Source organism: Camelina sativa, chromosome 10 (assembly GCF_030686135.1).
Source record: "Camelina sativa cultivar CO46 ecotype springtype chromosome 10, ASM3068613v1".
In the NCBI taxonomy this organism is placed as follows: domain Eukaryota; kingdom Viridiplantae; phylum Streptophyta; class Magnoliopsida; order Brassicales; family Brassicaceae; genus Camelina; species Camelina sativa.
In genome coordinates, this window is record NC_141889.1 from 12,538,544 (window position 1) to 12,566,436 (window position 27,893).

The 27,893-nt window shown below is 31.7% G+C and overlaps 3 protein-coding genes and 2 pseudogenes across 6 annotated transcripts; 2 read left to right on the forward strand and 3 right to left on the reverse strand.

Moving 5' to 3' along the window:
• Nucleotides 1–760: 760 nt before the first annotated feature.
• LOC109126848 (S-protein homolog 14 pseudogene) lies at nt 761–1,393 on the reverse strand (annotated as a pseudogene).
• Nucleotides 1,394–8,299: 6,906 nt separating this feature from the next.
• LOC109127003 (putative defensin-like protein 244) lies at nt 8,300–8,712 on the reverse strand. Its single transcript, XM_019231050.2, has 2 exons — nt 8,643–8,712; nt 8,300–8,540 (listed from the first exon to the last, which is right to left on the reverse strand). Exons 1-2 carry the CDS (start codon nt 8,710–8,712, stop codon nt 8,353–8,355), a joined length of 258 nt encoding a protein of 85 aa, XP_019086595.2. The 3' UTR covers nt 8,300–8,352.
• A 3,899-nt stretch (nt 8,713–12,611) lies between these two features.
• LOC104718819 (cysteine-tryptophan domain-containing zinc finger protein 3-like) lies at nt 12,612–19,259 on the forward strand. Of its 3 annotated transcripts, XM_087467942.1 has the most exons (12): nt 12,648–13,186; nt 13,590–13,659; nt 13,739–13,866; nt 14,042–14,383; nt 14,473–15,209; nt 15,543–15,610; nt 15,713–15,934; nt 16,019–17,028; nt 17,200–17,357; nt 17,504–17,664; nt 17,932–18,089; nt 18,549–19,259. In XM_087467942.1, the coding sequence occupies exons 1-12, from the start codon at nt 13,097–13,099 to the stop codon at nt 18,765–18,767; spliced, it is 3,363 nt and encodes a 1,120-aa protein (XP_087324068.1). In that variant the 5' UTR covers nt 12,648–13,096; the 3' UTR covers nt 18,768–19,259. The 3 variants fall into 3 exon arrangements, with proteins under 3 accessions (XP_010434925.2, XP_087324068.1, XP_019086122.2); XM_010436623.3 differs by having other exon boundaries at nt 12,612–13,186; nt 15,543–15,934; XM_019230577.2 differs by having other exon boundaries at nt 12,693–13,186; nt 13,590–13,663; nt 15,543–15,934.
• Nucleotides 19,260–21,022: 1,763 nt separating this feature from the next.
• Nucleotides 21,023–22,045, forward strand: LOC104718820 (uncharacterized). Its single transcript, XM_010436625.3, has 3 exons — nt 21,023–21,280; nt 21,377–21,523; nt 21,596–22,045. Exons 1-3 carry the CDS (start codon nt 21,080–21,082, stop codon nt 21,797–21,799), a joined length of 552 nt encoding a protein of 183 aa, XP_010434927.1. The 5' UTR covers nt 21,023–21,079; the 3' UTR covers nt 21,800–22,045.
• A 2,638-nt stretch (nt 22,046–24,683) lies between these two features.
• On the reverse strand, nt 24,684–26,615 carry LOC104718821 (pentatricopeptide repeat-containing protein At4g15720 pseudogene; annotated as a pseudogene). The gene has a single exon (XR_015568225.1). The product of XR_015568225.1 is annotated as a pentatricopeptide repeat-containing protein At4g15720 pseudogene (transcript).
• Nucleotides 26,616–27,893: the final 1,278 nt, after the last annotated feature.

Below are 27,893 nucleotides of genomic sequence, written 5' to 3' on the forward strand. Positions count from 1 at the left end.
TTGTCTAAATTCCATCACGTCTGGCAATCCAATGACGCCATTCATCACATCGATCAACGTTAGCAGCTCTGTATGCTATAAATTATTGACTATATCGCATGTACAATCCATGGTTCAAACCACAACTCCATCTTGTCCTTTTGCCTAACTTGTCCCCGAATACTATTCTTTTCATCTCATTGAATTGTAAATTTGCGATAGCTAGATTGTCATCTGGAATGACAAAATGGTATTGGAGAACCAAACCGGGACCAAGATCGTTCCCAATTAGAATTTTTGTTGTTTCGACATGAGAACAATGATACATTTAACCCAAAACACATTGCAATAACAAACATACAAATTATAAGACGATTCATTTTTTTTTTATCTAGGATATTTTTGGAGAAATTTTGAAGAGTTAGATGCATGAATCTAATGACATCAAAGTGTAGTATTTATATTGATTTCTGCTGTTAATAATTATGTTTATTTTTATGTGTGGGCTTAAATTATTAATAAAAATATATTAAAACATATATAAAAGATACAACATACATTTTCTATTAATTATTAAAAAAATGTTCCGCGATATACGCAAGTTAAAATCTAGTTAATTAAGTAGAATGTTAAAATCTAGTTAATTTCATGCTGTTATATAACAATGTTGAACATTTATGGGCCCCAAGCCCAAATAGAACAAATGTTATCTAATATTTTATAACTACTTTCGAAAAAAAGAATTCTTGACTAACAAGAAAATACTGGTGTTGGCATTTTAACCCTGGTACATGCATTAAAAAACAACTACTTTCACCATTAGAATAAGGAAACTTCTCATAAAAAAGGCCGATTATTGATTACATATTAGCTATGTGTAGTCCTCGCTGGCTCTGGCCATAGATTATATAATTAAGATTTAAAAAAAGGAAAGTACCATTGTCATGCACTATAAACATTATTTATTTTTTAATCCATGCATGTCTAAACACTGCTGGCAGCTTTTTATCTTTTATAAGGTAAATTCCATCACGTTTGGTAATCCAGTGACGCCATTTATCACATCCATCAACGTTACCGGCTCTATATGCTATAAATTCTTGACTATATCGCATGTACAATCCATGTTTCAAACTACAAATTCATCTTGTCTTTCTGCCTAACTTCTCTCCGAAAGTAATTCTTTTCATCTCTTTGAATTGTAAATTTGCGACATCTAGATTGTTATCTCTGGAATGACAATGGTACTGGAGAACCAAATCGGGACCAAAATCATTCTCAATTAGAAGTTTGTTGTCCGGACATTTGAACCATGGTGTTTTGAACCATGATGATACATTTAACCCAAAACACATTGCAAGAACAAACATAGAAATCATAAGACGATTCATTTTCTTCTTTTGTATCTAGAATATTTTTGGAAAAATTTCGGAGAGTAAGATACATGAATCTAATGACATCAAAGTTTAGTATTTATATTTTCTGTGGTTACTTATTTTATGTGTGGGCTTAAATAATTAGTTGAATTGAAACACAAACACATATGAGCTAAAAATAGATAGTGTAGAAAAGTATGGTTGAACTTTAAAAAAAAAAGATCAACCTTACAAATTTTGTTGTAAAATTTATTGGATTTTGTATTATTCTTGGAATAGAGATGTAACATCCCGGATGTTAGTTCCGTAATTTATGAATTATTTATTATAAGAAAACTTGTGCTGAAGAATTTTTCAGCATATAAAAATAGGATATCTAGTCGTACAACATGGTACGTACGGTGTTCATTGATACTAGCCATGTTCTTTCTGTCGCAGTGCAACTCTCACGCGCGATTCATATAAAAGTAACTGTGTATTGTATACTTGTGACTTATTCAAAGGGTATGACCTTAAAATAATTGTTTCGTTTCATTTCATTAATGAGACTATTAAAAGAAGCTCATCACTAGACTTTCTTTCCAACATAAAACGAAGAAATTATGAGATATACCCTAATAAAATAGTTTGTGTGTGCCAGCGTTGTATATTTTTGTAACACATCAAAACATGTTCATGCATTTCTAGAAAAATATCTTTACCAATCATTCAACATTATCCAAATAATTTGCTAAAACAAGACTTTGAACCCAAAAAAAAAGAGACTCGCCTCTTCTATACGAAATGTCTCCCACGGAGTTACACAGATCCAGAGAGAATAATCCAAACCTCGAGCTCATAATCATAGACGTCGGCTTATCAATGGCTCGGATAAGATTGACGTATGCACCGTTGTTTCAATCACCAACGACATCATTAAAAAGACACAAGCGCAAAACGTCCATTGACTTCTATGGTGTTTCCAATCCGACTTGGAACCACACCATGAAGTTTTACGTCAATGAAGAAGCAGCCCGGCCCTATTGAACCTCAAGGTCAAGTTATTTAGCTATTGGCTTGAAAGAGAGAATGGCCTTTGTATGGGAAACGTCAACGTTTTGGTTTCTTGCTTCTACCAACTACCATTAATGAACGGTAATAAATACAAACTCAAGATGGTGACTTACACTGTGAAAATCATGCAGAGAACCAACGGAATGCTAACTATCTCATATCAGCTTAAAACCGACAGTATCCGTTGACGATTATTATCCTTCGGCCCGAGGTTACTCGTTATCGTATGGTCAACTCATTAATCCAAAATCCGGATCCAATGATGTTCAGGTCACCTCTAATGTGTTCCCCTCAACTTCAAACCGCAGTGCCGAAACTGACCCTAGAGCACATGATCATATCCGCTAAAGACATAAATAAGGTCAACATCGGCAACGAGATGAGCGAATCGGTTATGATCCGCGAAGGTAAGAAAACGACTACATCCAATACTCCTATCGCCTATTGTGTCTATAGAAACCCGAGATGGGACCACGAAGTTATGTTTTCTCTTGATGAGAAGTTAGTTGAAAAGGGTCGTTTGACTCTTATTGTGAAATTGATTGGAGTTCGGACCATTCTTGGAGATAAGGAGGACGTTGGTGAAGTCAAAAGTCCCGATTAAGGAGCTCTTTGGATTACATCCGCCGTCTCTTCTGTCAACTAGCTAGCAACGGTGATGATAGTAACGGTATGAGTTTGGTGACGCGGGGTGTGAGTGTGACGGGTTCAAACAAAGAAAAAGGAACATTGAGCTTCACTTATAGGTTTCTTGCGTAGCAAGCTCCTCAACCATTTATTATGAATCCGTTTCATGCAACCTTAGGTTACCCGATTGTTCAACCAGGAGTAAATTTTGGGTCGAGCAACACTCAACTGCCAATTTATATGCAGCCGCAGCAGTACCAGTCACATGAACACCAAGATCATTCACCACCGCAGTTGCAATCACAACCACAAAAATGGCCATCTCAACTCCAACCGCTCCACCCGCCACTACAGCATACACAATCACAACCGCAACTACAACAACAACCACAATGAAGTAAACATACACAACAACAATTATAAAATTAATTACATTGACTTTTGCTACTTCTAATTCACGATTTGTTTAGTATTTCAGTTTGCTCATGGATTTTTTAATTATTTTTCCCTTCATTTGTTAATTTCATTAGAAAATTTTCATATATAAAATGCTCAATGAGCGTATCTGTGTATGTAGTTCATTGATTTCAAGTCATCTAACATTTCTTATCCCTAGATATCAGTCTCGTGGACGCACTACATCTATCTTGCAAATCCCAATACCATACAATCTAATTCATAAATCATTTAAACTAACAAACTTGCAATTTCTGTAACTTTGCGACACTAAATTTAAAAAAATTTATTGATCAAGAGAAAGGTATTTTTATCCTTGCTACTAGGTTTAAAACATTCTAGCCATTTCATGTTTTATCTCTAGAATCGTTGTTAAGTTTGTATAGCCAAATCTCATATATTGAATCTCTAATGTAAAATGGAATGTTTGTGAGAAATTACTTCAGAAGAAAGATGTGAAAACTCTCTTAGGTACATAAAATAGAATAACTGAAGGAGTGATTTTAGAAAAAAATAGAAATATGGCCACGAAAATAATTCAACAGATGTATATTATATATATATATATACTAGAAGTAGACTCGCGCCCATAACTTTATAATAATTTTAATTTATCTTAAGTTTATTAAAATATTTAAAATTTTATATTTTGCGTTTCGATAAATTATCTTATGTTTGTTACTTGTTTTGCTTTTAAATAAGTATTCTCAGTCACTTCAAATGAATGACTATTAATTATTTAAGCATTAAACTGAAAATTTTATTTAAAATGAAAGGCGACTTTAAAATATTTAGTCTGTATCCCATAATATATAGTGCTCTTCATGTAATGATGCACAATCAAGACGTACAAACATTTTTTACGTTGGAAACAGAACATTGATTACATATAAAATAAAATGTGGCTGAGCATGGACATTATGTGTTAGTTTATCCGCTTTTAACATAATCTATAAAACATCAATATCTTCTAAAACAAGACACCTCCAATAAGGGCGAGACAATAGCTTAAATTTCTCGAATAACCTCTTCTTGAGCCGAAACTCATGCTCTTCTTTCATTCTATGTGTAATTAATTTCATTAATTAGATAACTAAAGGTAGCATACATAATTTTGATATTTATCTATTATCAGCATGCTTCACTCACGCTTAAAACGTTTATTATTATAATTTGAATGCTTTAGCAATAAAATATTTTAACCTTAATGAATTATACAAATGACTTCAAACGCATTTGTGTTTTAGAAAACATTTTACCAACATTTACAAGTGAGAATGTGTTATGTGCCTAACACCTTTTTCATCTAACTCTTTCTAATAAATAACCACATTTTACATGTTCACTTCTATATATTCTCCAAAATTTCGACTCAACTTATTTATTTCAAAACCTATAAATGTCACATAAAGGAAAAAGTTAAATATTACAAATATTACAAAATTATGTTTGATGAAGACTTTGTCTAGATATTTATAGATAAATTTGTAGTAGTATGAGAGGTTTTTCAGTTTTTTTTGTTTTTTTGTCAAACATCATGGAAGTTATGGTTACATTTCAAAGAATAAATATACCATAGGTTTTGTCTGTATTTGTTTTTTTTTTGTAAAACACTAATTGTATTGATAAAATATATAAAATATTATGGTATTTATATAAAATATTGATAAATGATACCTATGAGAAATTAGAATCGTATGTTAATTATATAAAATATTGATAAATGATTTCTATATAGAATTATTAAAAGGACATTGCATAAATGTCAATATATTTTTAGTACAGAAATATCATATAAATTTAGTGAATATGAAAAATAATGTATGTACTTTTGAGAAAAATAAATTAAAAAAATTTAATAATTGAGAAGTGAGGACAGGTGGCGAAAATATACGCTGCCAAATGTCGTCGTGTTATGAAAAGCTAGGAGAAAACCTTCTCCTATTATATAAGATGCTAAAAAGACAATTGAATAAATGTTAATATATTTTTTAGTTCAGGAATATCATATAAATTAGTGAATATGAAAAATAATATATGTATTTTTGAAAAAAACAAATTAAAATTTTTTAATAATTGAAAAGTGATGATAGGTGTCGAAAATATACGGTGCCAAATATCATATTGTTATGCAAAGTTAGGAGAAAACCTTTTCATATATTATATAAGATATAAGATATATATTTTTTTTTTGGTAATTACTACCACCGTTGAACAACTTCACATTCACAAAGACGTTTATTTTTAGGCAGAGGAGTGCAAGTGCAGTTTTTAGGCATTTCACTTGCGCTTCGTGCACCCAAGAAGTCAAGGAAACAAGTGATTCGTGGACTGCCTCTGTCTGTGCATGATCCATTGAAGACTTGTTTAGAACGTCGATACACTGGTTCCTTCATTGGTGGAAAAATTGATACATCTGTTTTTTTTTTTTTACATGTCACAAAAACACATAGACATTATAGTAAATACATATGAGTCAGTTTTTTTTTTAATCTAGACTGTTTTCTCTTGTCTTTCTTTTTTTTTTAGTGAGGAAGAAATATGCATCTAATTATGATACAATATATTAATGTTACCTTGTGACGAGTGGTTGGGGAGAAGAGAGAAAAGGACACAAGGAACCAAAAATATTGCAGCAACCTTCATCTCTATTGACTATGCTTTTTTCGTTAAAAATTGTATGTAATGGTTTCAGCAGTTGTACATTGATATATAGCTATTTTGCAACTTCTTTGCCTCTTATGTTTTTTAGAAATAGAATGAAAACTGTTTGACCAAAATTATATATATATATATATATATATTGTCATTTTACTGAATATTGAAAAAGTCATGGGAGTTACTTCGTTTTATGGTATATAACATTTATTCCTAAGAAACGTATTGCTTAAAATTAGGAAGGCATTTTATAAATATCAGGAAAATTCATCTTTGTTTAGTTCACATAATTATAAAACCATACATCTTTTTTTTTTTTTTTTTTTTTTCCAGTTTTATAAAATAAATCTACGTTAGAAATATATTAACTATATATATAAAGATAACTTTGCTCACTTCTCCTTCCTCCACATCAGCATCCACCTAATCAATTTTTTTCATAAAAAAACATTTTTAATATTCATTCATTGCATAATTATTAATTATAATTAATAATATTAAAAAATAAATAAAAACGAATTAACTAAAATTAATTAAATTTTAAAGTAGTATAAAACAATAATATAATTTTTTTAGTAAATAAAAAAAAATAACTATCTAAAAATGAATTAAGTAAATTAAATGAAAATTTTAAAATAATAAAAATAATACTATAGATTTGTTATTATTAAAATTATAACCAAAAAATGATTATATTCCAAAATTTAGAATGGGTTAGTGAGTTTTAGAATGAAGTAAGATTTTAATGCATGGTGAAGTAAAAGAACAAGTTATGTAATTGTATTTATAAAAATCTAAACATGAAAATAAAATTGAAGTGAAACATTAGTTTCTAAGAAACATATACCATAAAGATTTATTATTAAATTTTACTTATAAGAAAGAAAATATTAATTATTTAACTCAATTTAACTTAAAAGTTTTAATCTAAAATAAATACATTGTAAGGGGCACATTTTTTTTGGGAAAAACTATGAAAAAGAATTTTGAAAGAATAATCTATCTAAAAAAACAAAATCAATGGTCAGGAAATATAGAAAAAATGATATGCAAGCTGTTACAAAAAGTGGCATGTGATTTGTGTATCATATCTCATAAGATATATTATCAATTGGAGCTACAATTTTATAACATGATATAAAACATATATAACAATTATAACATATATATATATATATATTATCAAATGCTTTTAACCCAAAACATTGACAAAAACAATATATTTAAAATATACTATGTTTTTTTTTGAGAAGATGAAGCTGGGGTTGCATCACAAAATTAACATCTGCAAATAACATATGAGATTTTAGAAAAATATGTAGCTTGGATTAGTGAATAGATATTCATTGTGGGGGTTAAATGTTTCATCATTTAAGCATTTTTTACTTAGTCTAAAATTCTATTATGGTAGATGATGCATTTGGACAATCTCATTGTAGCGACATACCGATAAAACTGTTCATGAAATTTTGTATATTCGCATTTAATGTAGGATATCGATATATTTAAATGGTCTCTATAATTAGGTCAATGATCAACATTGACATTAGAACTTTTAAAATTATTTTATCATGGATATGAATATGGAATAAACTATTTTAAAGATAAAAAGTCAGAAGATTGTCGACAATATTATTGCGACACTAGACAATATATGTTATATATAGACTAGTAAAATAAGTACGAGTATTTATATAGATTTATCTTTTAATTTTCAAATTATATTTATATTCAATGATTCTTATTGATAAAAATTTTAACTAAAATCCTACGTAAAATCGCAAATTGATATAACAAAAAATATTATCTTAAAAAATATATATATTTTATATCACTGAGTAAAGTAAATTATATATTCATACTCAAAAGTTAGAATGATTATATTTGAGTTCAACAATTTCTATTGATAAGAAATATTTTAAATTAAAATCCCGTGTGTGCACGGGTACAAATTCTAGTTAGTTTATAAAACTAAAGATTCAGCCAAAACACTTTATGTATGTACATGTAAATTAAATAGAACATGGATTGGACTATCATTGATAAAAAAAAAAAAAAAAAAAAAAAAAAAAACCATTTTTACTGATATAATAATAGTCAAAGTAATTTGGTTTCTCAACTGAGGCTCTTATCACTTATTAGACGTGGATTACAAAGAGAAACCATAATGAAATGAATTATTGCATATGGAAAATCAAATAACTTAATTGTTGCAAACGACAAAACAGTCGCATTGACGATGGTTGTGAGGAAGAGGAGTGCATTTGCAATTCTTAGGCATAGCACTTGCACTCTTCGATCCCAAAAGATCTAGAAAACATGTGTAGCTTGGACTTCCTCTGTCTGTGCAAGGGCCTTTGAACACGTCCTTTGATGGGCACCATTCTAACCCTGATAGAGTACATTTTTGAAATAACATGTGTAGCTTAATTAGATTGCATTGAGTGTGTTGTTTACATTTGAAAAAAATATATGAGCTGAGCATTATCATACCTTCGGCAAGGTTGGCTGAGAGAAGGGAGAAAAGGAGACATGAAACCAATAAAATCGCAACGCAATTCATTTTTGGTCTCTCTTCTTCTTCTTTTTCTTGTTCTCCTTTTTTTTTTGTGCGTGTGTGTGTATGTTGTGATATATATATATAAACCAACCAATGCATGTTTCGTAGGCTTGATTTTTTATTTATACGAAGTAATATTTAATGAATAAATTAAATTTTGGTATATTTTGTTAATTTGTAATTTCCTGGAAATCTGTTATGTTTTGTTTTATTTTATGGTAAAAACAAATTGGTATTCAATCAAATAATGTACTTACTCTTTTTTCTTTTCGGATCAAATATTATAGATATTCTTTTCCATTCTGAGATTTTCTAACATAAATTTATTCAGTTTTGGAGATATAAAATATTCTAACCTTATAGTTAAGACAATGAGATATAAAATATACAGTTTCTGTAAATATCGTTTTTTCATCTACTATATTTAAGGTACAATAAATGAGTAAATATTTAAATGATTCACTAATTGTGTTCGAAAGGGCATATATTTTCTGTCAATCATTTAACATCGTTCTTTGATTTCTCTAAAATTTGAGTCATCATGATCAAATGATCTCACCTATGTTTGTACTTGGCAATATTAAGTTTAGAAAGGTTAATAAGGTTTTTCGAATATGAATATATATATATTTTTTTTCGTTTTTTCGAAAAACCTTATTAACCTTTCTAAAATAAATATGAACTAGTTAAGATCCGCGGTACACTGCGGGACAAATTATTTATAACTAAAACATTTAAATTATAAGTTGTATTTGTTGGTTAAATATGTTTTAATTATATAATAATTAATAATTTTATGGTTTAAAGTTTAAACCATATAATACTGCAATATATTTTTTTTACATAATATTTATTAATATAATTTATTTTTTACATAATATTTATTAATCAATTTAATTAGATATATCTATTTTCGGATACCGAAAGTGTTAACAAAATAATGAATGATGTTTTACCCATTTAACACCAAATTAATGATATTTTTAAATTTATCTAAATATCGACAAACCCTTCCCGCTATATAACCCCGTCCCGAGATATTTTAACTCTCACTATATAATCTTAATTTTTAATATTTATTGTTTTTATTATAAATATTAGATTGAGTTAATATGTTATTTATTAAGGTTGTAATTATTTACATTTTATAAGATTGACGCTTCTTATAAAGTTTAAATATTTATAATACTTGGAATTCTTAAAACGGTTGAGTATTTCTCATATTTGAAGTTTCGTAAAAGTTTAAATATAAAAAAGTTGAAGTATTTATAATATTTAAACTATATTTCTAATATTTGAAACTTCATAAACGTTTAAATATTATTAATATTTTTAACATTTTATAAAGTTTAACTTTCAAAAAAATATATAAATATTTATAATATAACTTCTTTAAAGTTTTAAATATTTATAATATTTAACTTTTAAAAAATCTTTAAAAGAAAGAACTTGAGTAAACGAAATAAAAGTGTTTTAAGTTTGAATGCCTGATAAATTAAGCTTTCTACTCATTTGTATTATGAATCATTTTTGTCTCTTTTATAGTATGACTCTGAACTATTGCTCAATTTTCTAGACGATGTGGGATATTGTACCCGTATTTTTAAATTCATCTATTGAGTAATCTATGTCTGTTTTAAAAAATTTGTATTACATCATGTGCAGGAAAAAATCACAATTTTTATTAACTAAATGTATTATAGAATAATTCAAGATAATTTAAATATAAATTCAAATAAAAATGAAAGGGAATCATATATTTATGTTTGAATGAGGTACAAATATTTCCTTAATCTTTTAAATCTTACCTATAATTAATTTTTTTTTTGGTAACTAATATTAAATTAACTGCATTAAATGTAAAAACTTTCCAAAAAGTATTTTTGAGCAAAAAACTGTTGCAAAAATACTAGTATAGATATATGATTAAACGAACTTGATTAGAATATTGCAAATTTACTAAATTGAACTAATTGAACAACTCAACTGTATAGAAATTAGGAAGATTTTCAAAAATACCCATTTTCTTATGTCACTTTTTAAAAATACCCTTTCATGTTGGCTATTTTCAAAAATACACATTTTCGAGAATAACATCACTAAATTTTAAACCCTAAACTCCACAACTAAACATCAAAACTATTTTCTAAATGTAATATAGAGAACCCAATCCTAAAAAAATAATTTCTGAAAATTAATTTAACATATTGGAACTGTGTAAAAGAAGATAAAAAATGAAAATGTTTAAAAAGGGAATTTTTGACAAAATTCTCTAGAAATTAACCAATCGTTGAATTTTATGCTTCTAGCTAAACTTGTCACATGCAGCCTTGCCTATCGCGAGAGACGTAATGATTGTTGGGGTAGTGAAATTTGGGAGCAAATCTTAAAGTATAAACAAAAAAAATGCAAGATTTAACTCTTTAGTTTTCCAAAGTTTATGTATTCCATGATTTTCATTCTATTAATGATATGGGAAAGTAACAAAATATATTGTGAGAGGCTGATAAGGATAGCTAAGCAAGCATTACCAACAATATATGAAAGATAAATAAATATTGTTTGATATGCATTTATGTAATATCTTACATATATTTTTAAAAATAAGTAAGTAAACTAACAAAGCATAAGTAAAATACTAGTACATATGCGTTTTTATAACAAATAAAATAGACTCTCACATGTCATACCATCTTATTTTTTAATGTCATGTTAGCATTTTGTTAGTTTATTAAAGATATTTTATGTAGAAAATTTAATACAAATTCTCAAGTTTCATGTGTTATGCCTTATTTGAATCATTAGAACCTCTTTAAATATAAAAATATGAAATATCTACAAACTAATTTTAATATAAATTCTCAAGTTTCATGTGCTATGCCTTGTTTGAATTATTGGAACCTCTTATTTTAATATTTATTTATTTAGTTAAATTACATATTAGTATATTTAGACAAGTGTATTAGTTTATTACTATAAGGTTTTAATTAACTTTGGAAAAGTGTCAAGCTTTCAAGCGACATTTGTCCGTCTCTAGTTGAAAGTTTTTGAAAGACTCTCTACTTTATTATATAAGACGAGCTTCACCTACTATTTACCTTCTGAATTTTGTATTACTTCAAATTTTAATATGTTATCAAAATTTAGAGTTAATTTTAATACATTTTAAAATTTGAACTAATTAAATCTAGATTTGATTTTTTTATCAAAAAAAGTAAAATAGAAAATTCAGAGTTGATAAGTTTTACGATACAAAAATATATTTTATAGCCGAAGCAGTAAGTGACAATACTGCATGATTCGTCTAGTTTTACAAATCACAATTATAGTCATATATTTTTAAAAAATATTATTGATGCATCCGATTATAAATCCCCAAAATAATTTCATTAAATGTGTTAATGAGGTTCATAAATTAAATCATCATATTTAAAAAAATTATATACATTCACAATTTAAAAAAGATTAGTTGCAGTTTGATGTTATACTTTTTTTTTTTTTTGAACTCTCAAGTCAGTATTTTGACAGTGCATTCCTTCTCACAAATAAGATTTGTTATAATACTCATTATAACCGTTTCGTTTCTTTTTATACTATGTTTTAGCTTATTCATCTAATGAATTTACAGACGTAACTTTAAACCGTTACTTCGAAACTAATGATTATATGGGTCCAAATCCTACTAACAGAAACATTCAACCATAGACATTTCAAATGTCACATTTGAATCCAATTACGAACCACTAAATAAGAACTCTGATCCAAATTCTTTCTAAATAGGGGGGTCCGATTTCAATTCTGAATGCTAAGCAAAATCCGATAAATGCTCAGAAAAAGAAGGGGCAAAGTGTAAAAATATTTCTCAAGCTTTAAATGAAAAGAGACGAAATCATTGAAAATTTACAAAATCAAAGTTTTTTAATTAATAATTAATTAATGATTAAACCAAATAATAACCCTCCAAAAAAATAAACACTCTTTCTAACTCGGAGACGCGCAAAGCTACTTGCCGCCGAACATTCCGTAAACCTCGTAGCCGCACTTGGTTGCCTTTTGACTCGATCACGACCTCGTCTCAGTGATCGAATCATCCTTTCCAACTTCACGCTCTTTGATCGAACGAGTTTGATCGTTGTTTCGAGTTTTTATTTTAACAAACTGGATTAAGTGACTAATTTCGCGTTTTGAAACAACCAAACTTGGTCCGTTTGGGTTTTTGGTGATTGAACAAAATTGAGGGATTTTGCGGGATACTCTGACTGATTTGTGTGTGTGTTCTCGCGTTCTTTGGTTTGAAATTTCTGGGCAATGTTGGATTTTCGGGACGGTTTTGGTGGCGGCTGAGTTAGTGTGTGTTGGGTGTGTGGGGGTTTTGTAGTGTTAGAAGATGGGAGAGGATTATGAACTTGAAGAAGGAGAGATGAATTGTTCTTCTGATGAAGCCGTTGTTGATCTTGACGTTGATCTCTCCTACATTGTGAGCATCTTTTTTGTGATTTTTTTTTTTTTTTTCAGTTACGTTTGCTTCTTTGTGTGGTGTTATGTGTATAGAATTGAAAAGCTTAATTACAATGTTGGGTGTTTTTGTTTACTTGAAAAGTTGAAGGTCTTTTGGTAAATGATGTTTTGTTTATAAGGCCAATGCTGATTAAGTTTACTGCATCTTAGTTCAGTTAGATATAGCTTTTGTGAGATATCGCAAATGCTATGCATCTTGCTTGTTCTAGAGTTTTGAGTTCCAGCTTGAAGAACTATGTTCTCGCTTGTATGCATTAAGTATGGGGAACATAGTATTTTTTTATAAGTGTGGATATGCATTTCTTCTCTGTTTTTGTATATTTTTTCTGCTAAAGTCTTCTTCTATGGGTGGTGTATTGAAGGACAAGAAGCTACAGAATGTACTTGGCCACTTCCAAAAAGATTTTGAAGTTGGAGCCCTTAACCTGTTTGGTAAGTAATATTAACTATGGTTTAAGTGCGAAAGTATATTGGGATGAAATGTCATTGAAAGAATGATGTGGTTGGTCAGGTCCAAATATCTGTGACTATGGATCATTTTTGCCCACTTACAAACGTTCGCTTGCTGAACCATCATGTCAAAGGAGTTCCCCAGAGAATCATGCCGTCCAAAGATTTTCTGATAATTTTCACGGAAAGGTATGAGAACAACAATTCTCACTTCGTTTTGAAGATAAAAATATTGAAAATACTTTGTTGTTTCAGTATTCTTCATTATGGATTCTTTTAAGGTTTCAAGGAATCTAAACCTTTCAGTGATTGCTTTCTTGGTATTAGTTTAATCATGAGTACTAATTAATTATTGTTTGCTCAGAATGTGGTTCAGAAGTTAACGTCACTGCCTCCTACATCTTGTAAACTAGTAAGTAATCAGGACCCTCAGAACTATCAAACTTCAGGATCTCTTATGGCCCAAGCTCCTGGGAAGAAAGGAAATTCAGGAATACTGGGCAATGATTTGCCTGATCATAAGCCAGTTAGGATTCGGATCAAAATGGGCTCTGAAATCTTGTCCCAAAAGGTTATACTTTCCAAGGATCTTCGTCTCAATGGTCCTCCAAATTCACCACCCCGAAACAGCCATGATGATAGTAGCAGACTGCTACCACATACATCTATGGAGAAGACAAGTGAATCTCCTTCCCGCATTCTACAGGTAGATCATATATCACATTCTGTCGGGTTTTTTGTGTGGATTAAATGGTTCGGGATTGATACCAACTTACTTTTAACTTCATGAAACAGGAAATGACTGCCATTCCTTTCCCAGAGGATCTACTGATGTCGCCCCTTCCTGATAGTCTGCTTCTTGTGAAAGAGAAGGAGAAGCAATATACTTTATCAGACAACCAACCTGTGCTTAAGACAGGAAAGGAACCTTCTATTCAGACAAAGAACAAGTTTTCGGATGTTTTACTTTGTGAGGAAACTCCAAGTGGAAGGAGAAGGAAAGCTGACTGCGTTACTGCTACCACTGGGAATGAGACTTCATCAACTGGTGAGATGAAAAAGCAAAAAGTTTTTTCCACTGGTCAGCTGGCCAGGGAGAAGTCAACTTCTGGTTTAGGTGCGGCAAGTTCTAATATTGATGGGCCTACAACAAAAAGTAACTTGCAGGAAGATATTAAAAAAGATGGTGAAAGTGATCCCAAACTTGCATTTGCTAGATCAAACAAAATAAAGGTTGTTGGGATGCATGCTGTGAAGGAGAAAAAGACATGTTTTACAAAGTTGCGACAGAAAAATACTAAAAATAGTTCTGGTGATAAATTTATATCAAAGATGCCTTTCAAAGATGCTGCATATATAGGTCACAATAGTATGGACGTTGGGTTTGATTTCGCGGTTGCACCTGCTTCCACCAGTCTTCAACTTGACAATTGGGCGCAATGTGATAGTTGTAAGACATGGCGACTACTTCCCCTTGGCCTGAATACTGAGAAGCTGCCTGATAAGTGGCTGTGTAGCATGCAAACGTGGCTGTAAGTATCTAGTTATTCCATTTAACCTCGCTTTTTAATGTATCTCCTATTCAAGGTTTGTATCCTGTGCTCTTTTCTTGATTCAAGCACTAATCCTTTTTAGTCGCTATCATGGTTAGATTGAAATAAGTTTCATAGTTGTTTATAGTTGAAGTTTTTTTAATCGTGTTAGGTCTTGTTCCTTAAAACAGCTGGGTCAAGCAGTAAAGATGTAAAATTGTTTTGACAACGCTTCTATTTACTTTCTGGATTTGGTCATTCAACCTTGTGCAGAACCTTCAGGTTCTCATATTATCACATCTTCTTACCATCCTTCCTAAACTTCTCTTGTAGGCCTGGAATGAACCACTGTGGTGTCAGCGAGGAAGAGACAACAAAGGTTATCAGACACTTTCATGCTGGTGAGGCTCATGGTCCTGAAACTGGTGTCAAACTCCTCTCTGGTGCTAGTAATGCTGATAAAAGCTACCAACCATTAACTTCTGGTTCATTGCCAAATCCAGTTGAAAAGAAGTCTAACATGAAAGACTTTTCTCAAGGACTTCCAAGCAATATCTTGGTTGATGCTGCAACGCCTATGAAAAGTAGCGCATATGTTCTTAAAATAAAAAACTTGAAGCTGTCAGGAGAAACGCCTAATGCTACTCAGATATCCACTGACTTTGGTGTGTCGCACGATTTTGTTCAGGATAAGGTTGACCAGAAAGCAAAGTGGCGATCAGCAGGTCGGTTTTGCTAACAGCTAAGAGTACATTTTCACTTCACTTGGGCTTCTCTTTTTTCTTCAAAATAACTTGTTCTTATTGTAGGTACTGATTGTCAGATAAAGACTAAGAAGAAAACGGAGGGTGACAAACAAGAAAGTGATGGTTCCAAGCATATCACGACTGGTGTTGGAAACAAACTCGCCAGAGATATGAAAGTAGAAGAAATACATTGGAATCAAGATCCGGAATGGACTCCAGCAGAGAGAAAAACAAAGCGTCCTGACAATGATTTTCACACTTTGGATGTAGAGCGAGACACAAAGAAAAGATTACTCGCATCTAAAAGCAAACCTGATCACAAACGTCAACTACCAACTGCTAGTGGTTCCTTGTGTACAAAAGCTCATGGCAGAATCAATCCAGTGAGGAAAGTAAGGTTGGTGGGTTCCAAGCAGGTTGCAGATAGTGATGAAAAAGAGCCATCAATGGTCAAGGCGACAATAAATAAGATTTCAGTCCAGGAATCTAAAGCATGCCAAAGAAATGAATTGTTTCAGGCTGATGGCTCTCAAGAACACCGGAATGCTGATGCCTCATGTAAATATTTCTCTGGTGGAAGTGGGCAGATTTCTGGGGTAGAAACATCCAGCTCTTCGAAGGTTGTAGGATCACATAAAAGTGGAAGAATGTATGTGGAAGAAGTAAAAGCATCTCCTGTGGGATCAGTTTCTTCTTCCCCAGCAAGGTCTTCATGCCCGACGAATCGTGCATCAGCTGCAGAGAGCTTACCTCGGAAAAAACAAAACATGAAATATGGCGATGCTGGGAGTAGATTTTTTCATGATAGAAGACCCCTATCCCAAGAAGCTAATTGTGAATTTTTGTCGACAACTCATCCTACAAACAGGAAACAGCCAAAACCAGAAGTATGTAAACAGAACCCAAAGTTTGGTGATTTACCGTGCACAAGTATGAAATCGGTCCTTAAAAATAGAGCTGGGATAAACAAAATCGGTGACATTGCTCATGAGACTATAGATAGATCCTGCCATGCTGCGAATGATATACTTCAAGAGGCTGAAAAGCTGAAAAAGCTTGCTCACTGTTTGGAGGTCAGTTTTTTATGCTACGTCTAATGTAGTATGAAGCTTCAAATTTCATCTGCTATAATTATAAAAATGAAACAAATGATGGAACGGTAGTATGAATCATAGTGCTGTCTTTCTTCTGTTAGTTTTGTGTTGGCTTTTAATTTGGTTTTCTTTCTATCTCTATGAATTCAGAGCTCTGGATTTGATTATGAATACAAGGAGACCAAATTTAAAGCGGCGCTGAGGTTTCTCTTTGGAGCTTCACTTTTGGAAATGTGCAGTACTGATAATGTGGAAGGGGTAACGATGAGCCATGTTGAAGCTTACCATACTGCTGCAAAATTTTCAGAGTAAGTGAATGATTTTGCTTGCTCATTTTTTTTTCTGTTTCCTTATAACTGTGGAAACTTCTCAGGAATCAGTGTATTAAGAAACAGAATGCTGTTGATTCTATTATGATTTTTTGGTCATTGAACACTCTGCTTGTTTGTCACAGAAGCTGTGCCCATCAATATGAAACTAGCCAAGAAATGGCTGCAGCTGTTTTGGCCTATAAATGCTCAGAAGTGGCTTGCATGAGGCTAGTGTACGGCAGAAGTTTAGGTCTTAGTGGAGAATGGAATGAATTGCAAAAGATGGTACAGATGACTCCTCAAGGTAATATTGGATTTTGCATCTATGATCATATCAGTGAGTGAACTTTTTCTGGAGATATTTTTTCAATGTTGTCAAGTCAGAAGAATAATGGTTTTCATTGTCTAAAATAGTCCTAGGTGGTTTTTTCTGTTTCGGTCACGTAGTAAAGATATTTATCTCAGCAGTACTGAACGTATTCATACTATTTGGCTTAGTATGTCCACCTTTCATAGTTTACAAATTTTTTATGGCTTTAATATCTGGAAGTTCATAAAATCGTTTCTACAGGTGAATCACCGTCGTCATCTGCATCTGATGTTGATAGTTTTAATCATCAAAGGGTGATTGATAAGTCTGCTAAAACTAAAAGAGGTCTCTCCCATGTTGCTGGAAACCTTCTCACCGTTGCTAAAAGCCAGCTAAATTTTCTTCCGTTATTGGACTTTGTAAGTTATCCCACGTTCATCAATTATTGGCATGATACATTTCAAAAAGCAAGCTGGGTTGTCTCTTACCTCTGCTGTTTGAGTTTTGAAACATTAACTTTCCAGGCCTTTAAGTTGGTTAAGAGATATAGAATAGTCAGAGATCAATTTCTTTATATATGCATTCCCTATACATCTTTGATGCAACACGTGATGCAAGCATTTACAGTACTTCAATTGAACAAATTTATAGAGTTCCATATATGAATCACTGAAAGAGACGGACTGACGTGTGCGCAGTTGGAACATATCAGTCTCATTTCATTACATCCCGGTATAAATATATGTTTGCTTAATTGAAACATGGAGTTGTGTCGATTCGGGACAACTAAGATTCTTCTGTTGCCTGAGCTGCGCATGTCTTTCTCATCTATCTTCCTGTGACAAACAAAGCTGATATCTTATAATTATCTAATGCAGACAGAGAGCATGAATCTGGCAATGGAAGCCTCAGCAAAAACTCAAAATGCTTTTAAAGCAGTCACTGTCACTTTAGAAGAAACAAAGCATGGAGATTGTATCGCTGCTATCAAGAAAGTTGTCGATTTCAGTTTCCATGATGTGGAAGCGCTTATAAAGATGATTGAGGTTGCACTGGATGCTCTAAATTCATCAAGATTCGGTGGCCCAAAGTGTTGAATCTATTTTGTACATAGGCTCTGGTCCTATAAAGAATAGAATAGTGTTTAAGCAAGAAGAGTAAGCCATAAGAATGGATCTAGATTACCTCTGGTTTTCATGAACTTCCATAGAAAAGTCTTATAATTAGGATAGTGTTCAAGGATGATTACCCTTCAATAGATTAGGAAAGGAAGACTTGGAAGGAGGACACTAGATAAGGATGGATATATAAGGTCTACGTTTGCACTTTGCAATAATTCTCAGGGTCCTGTTTCATGTCTTTCTTCTTTTTGGTGTCCGGGTATCCAAGACTAACTAAAGAATATTTATAGAAGAGTAGCAGGATTCTTAGATATAGTCATTTCAAAGATTGGGTAGTAATAAGAGTTGTGACAACTGACAAGACACTGCTCTATTTCCCTCTAATCATGTTTCAGTTCTGTTCAAAGTATAATTGGAATTGAAACATACATTTTTTTGCGGTGATATAACAAGATCATGTGCTTATCAGCTTCTGTCAGGTATGTATTCCTCTATTTTGTCATCTTATTCTGCTGAGTAGCTTTCACCAAGCAAATGATCAGGATAGTGGTTCTTTTTGAACACTTATAATAGATTATTATGTTACACAACTTCTTTGGTTTCTAAATTTAACAACGGAAACTTTCAAAATTTAGCTCATTTTGGTTTTTTGGTGCACCACGCTTAAGTTTCATACCAACATGTTAGTTGTTGCGAATTTCACCATGTTAGTTGTTGCGAAGTTCACCATGTTAGTTGTTACTCTGTTCGTCTTGAACCCAACAAAGTACTAAGTAGCAACCTCAAGCTACTTCTGCGATTTCTGTTTGTATCTGTATTCGGTTTCATATGGACCCATACAAGATGCTCTTCTGTTTTGATATTCCTTTTGGGGATGGGTGGATGCCCTTACTTCGCCATTCGTAAACGCCCCAGTTCGGTAGACTGTAGAAACACTTCTTCTGACCTTCTGTGTAAACAGGCTTAGCTTCAGTTTTGGCCATGTTGTTTTTTTTGTTCTCTTCTGGCTTAGTTCATGCCAAGTCACAATGGCTAACTTGTATTGCTGCATAAAGCTTTTTGCATTGTAAATAGTTGTTAACCACAGTCAAGTCTTTTCCCAAGTAATTTGTTTTTTTTGGTTATATAGTTAAGTTGTATCTAAACCATAATTAACTCAATTCCTTTGTTAAATCGTATTTGTTTCATTTCATTTGACCAATTAAGCTAATTTCATTATAAGTGATCTCCTTTGAACCGCTTCTACAACAATGTTTTCACTATGAATGATTCGGAATATGTCGGACCAAAAAATTGACGTATAAGCATTGGATAATGCGATACACGCATTTGTCACTTGCTGATCCGACTGATTTAACCAACCGCTTGCTCGCTTCACCAACAATCTCTACTCTTCCATGTAACCTACCTAGCTCTGCTCATACTTGTATTGTTTTTGCCAAGTGATAAACATAATCAGCACGGCCAGATCTTCCAAGGATTTCAACAACACAAGTTAATGCCTAGGAGGCCAAGATCAGAAATCACACCATGCTTTGATTTCAAGAATTATAGGCCTTGTGTAACCAGACAATGGCTGCAAGCGTGTAACATGCATATTTTAAATCAAACCAAAGTAACATTTTAATTCTAGGCCTTCACTCTGTTGTATCGAAGTTTTCTATAGAAAATCTAAAACTGGTATTAAATTTTACATTTTACCGAAATATATATATATACAGTATTAGTAAACTCACTCTGTTTTTTAGGCTGGAAGTACTTAACTCACTTATTTCCCCATGGTGAAATCAATGAATTGTATAAAGGGCTGTTATCGGAGATGTGATTTCTAAATCTATATAGAATTGTAAATAATAGAAATCAAAACATATGAATTTTGAAATAACATGTTTCATCCTTGGATTTGAATCCTTCTATTTTACATTTTCAAATCCATTCAAAACTATTTAAAACATAATATGGATTTTGAAATCCAGAAACAAATCACTAAATGAGTAACATTGTATTTTAACAAGTATTTTTAAATCATATAACCAATAAAACATAATTTTGATAAGTATTTTAAAATCAATAATTGAATAACACATGATTTTTGTTTGGATTTCCAAATTCATTAAAATCATAAAACCAATAACCCCTCTATTTATTTAACTTGACCTGATGGTTGAACCAAAAAGAAAAACGGGTAAAATTGATTTATGGGTATTTAAGAGTCACATATATTCATTTTAATTTTGTATCTCCTCAGTCAATACGTACAGAGCAAGTAAAAAAAATAAAAAAGATATATGTCTAGGGTTCCGAACGAGGCTGGAGATGCGACGACGGAGTTGGTTTCTCCGCCGCTGAAGAAGCCGAAGATAGATACGGAGGCGAAGGCGGATGCAGAGGTCAAAACAGAAATACGAATTCTCCTCCAAGGAGAATGGAACGATCCTGAATTCATCAGACAGCGAGATCTGTATTGGGAGCAATTTGAAAAGAGCGAGGTATCCCGATCTATGTTTTTCTGATTCGATATTTTTATCTTTTTTTTTTGTGTTTGGATGAACCGTTTCAATTCGATGCTTTTTTTTTTAATTTAGGGTTACGATATTGATTGGGATAATTTGGACTACAACTTCCCAGCCGTCAAATTCGAATGGGCATCAGATCTCTCACGTAAACGTACCAATCAGGAGTTGCTCGATCTGTGTATTAAGACGGCCATCGACGAAGAAAACGAAGAATATGTTAGAACTCCATCGAATCAGCTTTCTCTCTAAATCGTTCGTTTCTTCTTTAATCCTATTTTGTTTTGGCAGGGAACAAATCTCGAGTTGGTCAAGTATGTGAGTGCAAATATACTGGGAGTTCAAGGATTCTTTTTTTGCATAACATTCTGGGCACAAGATGTTTCATCACCGAATCCTGAGCCAAAACTTTACCAAGCAAAGGTGAGGAAGTTTATGGATGACATCATTGTCCATGACTTCAGGCTAAGGCCAACTCAAGAACAATGGGGTTGAGCAGGTTTACCTACTTTTCATATGATTTTATTTTGATTTTGCTTCTTGAGTTGTATAATTACGGCCATGACTTGTCAGTTGTGTCTCTCATTATTGTGATAACGACTCCAACTCCGGTGTGCTACAAGACGCTTTGTCATCTTTGAACAGTTTACTTGCCAAGCAGCTTAATGTGCCCTTATTTTCTAGTGAATGTATCTACACTCGTCTTAATGTAATTGGTCTTTATAAAGATTTAAACGCTTCTTTTGGGTTGCTGAGTGAAATCTGAAAAGACAAGTTGCATAAAATTTACAATCCTGATAAAATGATAGGCTTACATGATGATTGATAATACAGGCCACAAACAAAAACATTCAAACTATGAAAGTATAAGATTAGCTCCTATTTGATCCCTGAGGTAACAGAAAGTTGGATGAAAGTTCAATGCCACTTTCACAAGGTGGTGATTTGGTGCTTGTCAAGGAACATTTTCGTTCGAGTCTTTTCCAATGTTGAATAGTGTTTCGATCGCTCGTATAAATGCGATTGCCCAACAAATCAATCCAATAATAATAATATTCTGTTTATAAAAACAATATATATACTCCTATAGTCCTATTTAACATAATGAATTTACAACATACATTCGTCTCTTTGCTCCAGGACGTTACTAAGAGCAAATCCGGAGTTGCTCAACAAAATTTTCATTAAAAGTCGGATTTGCTCAACAAATTTTTCATTAAATATATATATCCATATATATATATATATATATATATTTTAAAAAGTAAGAGAGGGAATGTAGGACTGTTCTCAAAATACTTATTTGAGAACCGATTCTTTAAATGTCTGTACATGTGTCTCTTTAGTAGTGGTCTAATTTTAATAAAAAAAATATTGTTATATGATTAAAATATCTTATTATATAAACTTTAGTTTTCAAGTATGTCGATAATATTTTGACATGTGTGAAAAGAAATTTTATTCAATAATTATAGGAAACTTAAAAAATCTGAAAAATAACAGGATTCTAATTAATATTTTTGAAAAGTATATAAAACCAAAAGTAATCTATTATATCACTAATTCTTATATGAAAATTCTCTGTTAAATTACAAATTTCAATAGGAAAATATGTGCAATTAATAAGGAAAATATTTAAAATTTAATTACAATTATTATTTATTATAATCATATAGTAAAAATAAATTTATACAGATAAATGATTAAAGTACAAAAAGGTTTAATGTGTTAAAATTAGTGATTAACATAATATAAGAAAAATAAGATAATCAAAATAAGAAATTAAAGTATTTTATTAAGTTTTTTAATCGGTAAATGATTTGATAGCGTATTCAATATTATGTTATTATATAAATTTTGATTTTCAAAATTAGTAATTCATATGATCGCGACAGGTGTTAATTTTAACAATTAAAATTTTTGTCATACATAAAACAAATAGCATATATCTCTAAGAGTTATTTGCGTCAAAGGTCGCTGCTGCATAGGGAAGGGGCAATAGTTGTCTAGATGATATGTTACGTTTAATTCCAGTATGCATGGTTGTTATAATAAATTTGGTTATGAGTTTAGTTTTATTAAATAATTATGATTATTTGTTCATTTGTTCATTTGCACCGTTGGTGATGGTTTAACGATGCATGCGTAGCCTCTCCAAGCCCAACGAATGTGATCCTAAAATCTATAATAAACCTAATTTATTTTTAAAATAAACCAGCAAATAACATATAAAAATATAACACTTTATAAAGCACACTGATTGTACTTACGATATTGAACATGTCTTACTGCTCCATCGTCTCGCACATTTATCAGCTTTCCTTTTTTTTTCATCCTCCTCATAACATTAACATAGGACATGTGGTAAACTTATATTAACAATATTCACATAATTACACGACTCATAAATTACCTTTTATTTCTATGCATTTCCTTTTCTCTTTACCTTTCCCCTCATTACAAAATAAAAATAAACATCATTTATCCAAATTATTTTCAAATACTGAAATAAATATATACAGTGTTAATTAGGAAAAAATATTACAAAGCTTCATTCCTATTTTCTTTATCATCTTTTATCCTTTACTCCTCCAATTTCCATGTTGTTTGAAAGGTCTATTAAAAAAATTGAAAAATAAAACAAAAACAAAAAATTATGAATGAACAAGGACAATGTATATTTAACCTTTTTTAATAAAATACCCAAATGCTTTTTGAACTCTGGAAAACATTGAGACTTAAACTTTTGAAAAACATAAAAATGGTTGTTTGGAGTTGGAGAAAACCAACAATGAGAATAGACTTAGTATATACTAGACTCAAATTCAAGACATTTTTATTTGAGAAAGAAACTATGGTTTCAAATGTATATAGCTGAACATAATTGGCACACATAACTAATATATATATATATATACACATGAATATCACATTGACACATTACATGATTCTATATTTTTATGTGCATTTTGATTTAGCGTTAATGAAAAAGATAGAATTTTTTTAATGCTTTCCTGTATCTAAAATCTCCTTTATGTACCATGGTATCTTTTATTTTCATAATTTATGAAAATGAAATTGTCACAATTAATCACCAAATTTACTTATACAAATGAAAAACCCACAATTAAATAAATATCATATAAGTAAATGATATTTTTTTTGTATATCAAAAGTCATCGCCAATTAAATATTTTATACAAAATATCTATGAACTTACTTTTAAGAAAACTCAACATATTTTTGCTCTAAAAAAACAAAAAAGAACTCGGCAAACAAATCAATCGATCATGGATCAGGAATCTTTTTATCACTTTGTCCACAACTACCACAATTCCTTTAATTTAAATCGTATTCGGTTCCATTTTTCTTTGAATAATTTACTTAAAGGTAGGTTTAATTTATAAATGATCTCCTTTGAACTGCTTCTATATGTACATCAATGTTTTTACTTTTTACTATGAATGATAAAAAGTCACCAAAAATCACGACAAGTGCAAGATCCATTCTTGAAACAATGAAACCTGTTTACATCCCTAACAACAATTTCTCTCTGCACAATCTCACTGATCAGCTTGAAAGCCTCATGGCAATCTCTACACATCCTCAAATTGTTCATAATCCGAACAGTTGATCCCGCAGGCAAATAAATCAATCCGTAGGCTAAAGCCAATCTCTCACAATGCAAATTCACCATTGCCTCTTTAGCTTCCTCGTCAACATCAACAAAAACCGATGAACTTGTGATCATACTACTTCCCCTGTGTCCTCTTTCCTTCATTCGCTTCTCCAGATCTTTCAAAAACCTCTCAATCTCACCGCTTTCATCACAAGACAAATCCCCAGCATGAAAGACATAAACTGACCCCTTACTCTCAATCCAGCTACAAGCTCGTTCTTTCACGTTTCCACTACGCTTCATCTCTAGTCGAAGAGACTCTGAATCTTCCCATCCTCCAGCCACAGCATAAGCATTGGATAATGCGATATACGCACTTGTCACTTGCTGATCCGACTGAATTAACCGCTTGCTTGCTTCACAAACAATCTCTACTCTTCCATGTAACCTACCAGCTGAAAGAAGAGCTCCCCACAAGAGCGCCCCTTGCTCTGCTCCAACTTGTATTGTTTTCGCCAAGTCATAAGCTTCGTCAACACGGCCACATCTTCCAAGCATATCAACAACACAAGTGTAATGCCTCGGGTCAGGGATCACACCATGCTTCTCAGCCATTGAATTCAAGAATTCTAAGCCTTCGTTAACAAGACCCGAATGGCCACAAGCGTGTAACACGCCGAGTAACGTTACATAGTTAGGCTTTATTCTCTTTCCAACCATTTCATCGAATAGTTTGATCGCTGCTTCTCCAAGTCCATGCTTTGCCTTTGCCATGATCATAGACGTGTACGTTATAACAGAATGACAACGAATGCTCAAGAAGACTTTCTGAGCACAGCTTAGAGACCCGCACTTCGCGTACATATCAAGAAGCGAGGTAGCAACCACATTGTTCGATTCATAACCACCTCGAGTGACTAACCCGTGAGCAACTTCTCCCCATTTCAGCCTACCTAAACTAGAGCAAGCGCTAATAACACTAGCCAGCATGAACTGATTCGGCCTATCTAACGTTGTAGAAGCATTGAATGATCTAAACAACTCAATAGCTTCATGGCCACGACCGCTCTGCGCATAAGCAGTGATCATAGAAGTCCAAGAAACAACATTTCTACCATAACCAATCATGGAGTCAAAAACCCTTCTAGCCGTTTCCACATCGTTGCATTTCCCATACATGTCAACAAGAGAGGAACTCACCACGGTATTGCTTCTGAGCCGGGAAATCTCAAAACGGGCGTGTATGCATTTCCCGATTCTTGATTCAGCCAAAGACGAGCATGCTTTAAAGACACTAGCAAACGTGTACTCATTGGGAGGCACAGATCTATCTTCATGCATCTTCTGAAACATAGACAGTGCAGTTTGAGGCTGACCCATGTCGTTAAACCCAGAGATAACCGAAGTCCACGAAACGACGTTTGGTTGACACATTTCACCAAACACCTTGCGTGCAGTGTTGACTTCTCTGAGCTTGACATAACTATTTATGAGGAGATTCACAGTGAAAGTGTCACTCACGAGCCCAAGTTTCACAGTCAGGGTATGTAATAAATTTGTAAGAATAGGGTTGGTGGATTCTGAAAGCTTATGTACCAAGAAAGCTTTCGTTTTTAGGTGAAGAAGAAGAAACGGAGAAGTTATGGCATTTGCAGGGGCTAATCGGACATTTTGGATCAACCGTTTCTTCATTGGGTCAAATTTGTGGGATTATATTATGACTTTCATATACTTTATATTCTCTATTCATATAATGCGGTGTCGTTTGATATTTTCACACTACTCATTACTCGAATTAAAAACATAAAATATAATTAAGATTTATGTTTGGTTTTGTCCAGGACCACAATATTTTAATCTTCGTAAACATTGAGGTTTTGTCCTTTCTTTGTGTGTCGATAAATGAGGGCATAGCCTTTATCACTCCATTTCTCTCCCCAGTTGTTTTTTTGCAATCCAGTATGCATGCGTTCCCGAAATCATTAATATCATAACCGACGATAAGAACAATATATGCGATGGTATATATATTTGCTAAACTTATTCCAGACATGGACTATACAACAAGTTTAAAAACTGTAACTTAACAGATAGTTAACTAAAAGTTCATGGAAATAATTTGAATACATACCCTAAACTTAGTAGAAAATTTGAAATCTATACTAATTTATTTAAGTCTTTGAAAAATACATTTTTTTTTTCATCGAAAAAAATTATATTGATGATTTTTGAAGATCCAAATACAATTGTTTTTCCAGCCAAATTGGAGGATATAAACATTCATAATACAAATTACAATGAATACACCCATGTCTTTGAAAAATACCTTATGTATTACATAAAATGACTATTTTGCCTTTAATCAAGAATTAATTTAAAAGTTAAAAAATTAATACAATATACTTAAATTAATTCATTTTACAAAATTATTAAAAAAACACTGTTTTTTAAATTAGATATTCAGAATTTTGCAAAAAAAAATTTAGATAATGATGAATTAATTTATTATTTATAATATTAATCAATAACTAAAATATTAAAATTCAGATATATAATATTAATTAGTTTAAATATATCAAAGTGGTTTTAAGATAGTTACATATTTAAATTATAACTAGGTACGGATCCGCACGTACGTGCGTGATTGATTTTAAAAAATATGTTTACTATAAGATTTGTAATATGTTATGTACACATAGAGATACATTTATAGATATAATTATTCGTTAAATCATTTACAGTTCAAACTTATATTATTTTGGTTTTATTCAGTTTGTGATTTTTGAAATAATTAAGGTTTTAGCATAAAATTAAGATTCACAAAACGACATACCCAGATCTAACGTTTACCGAATTAGTGATTAATTATAATTGTATAAAGCTTGTAAATTATGAAACGGATAAAAACCATCAAAAAGATTAAAACTTCTCGAAACAAATAACCTAAATTCTTAAGCGGGTCAAACCCGT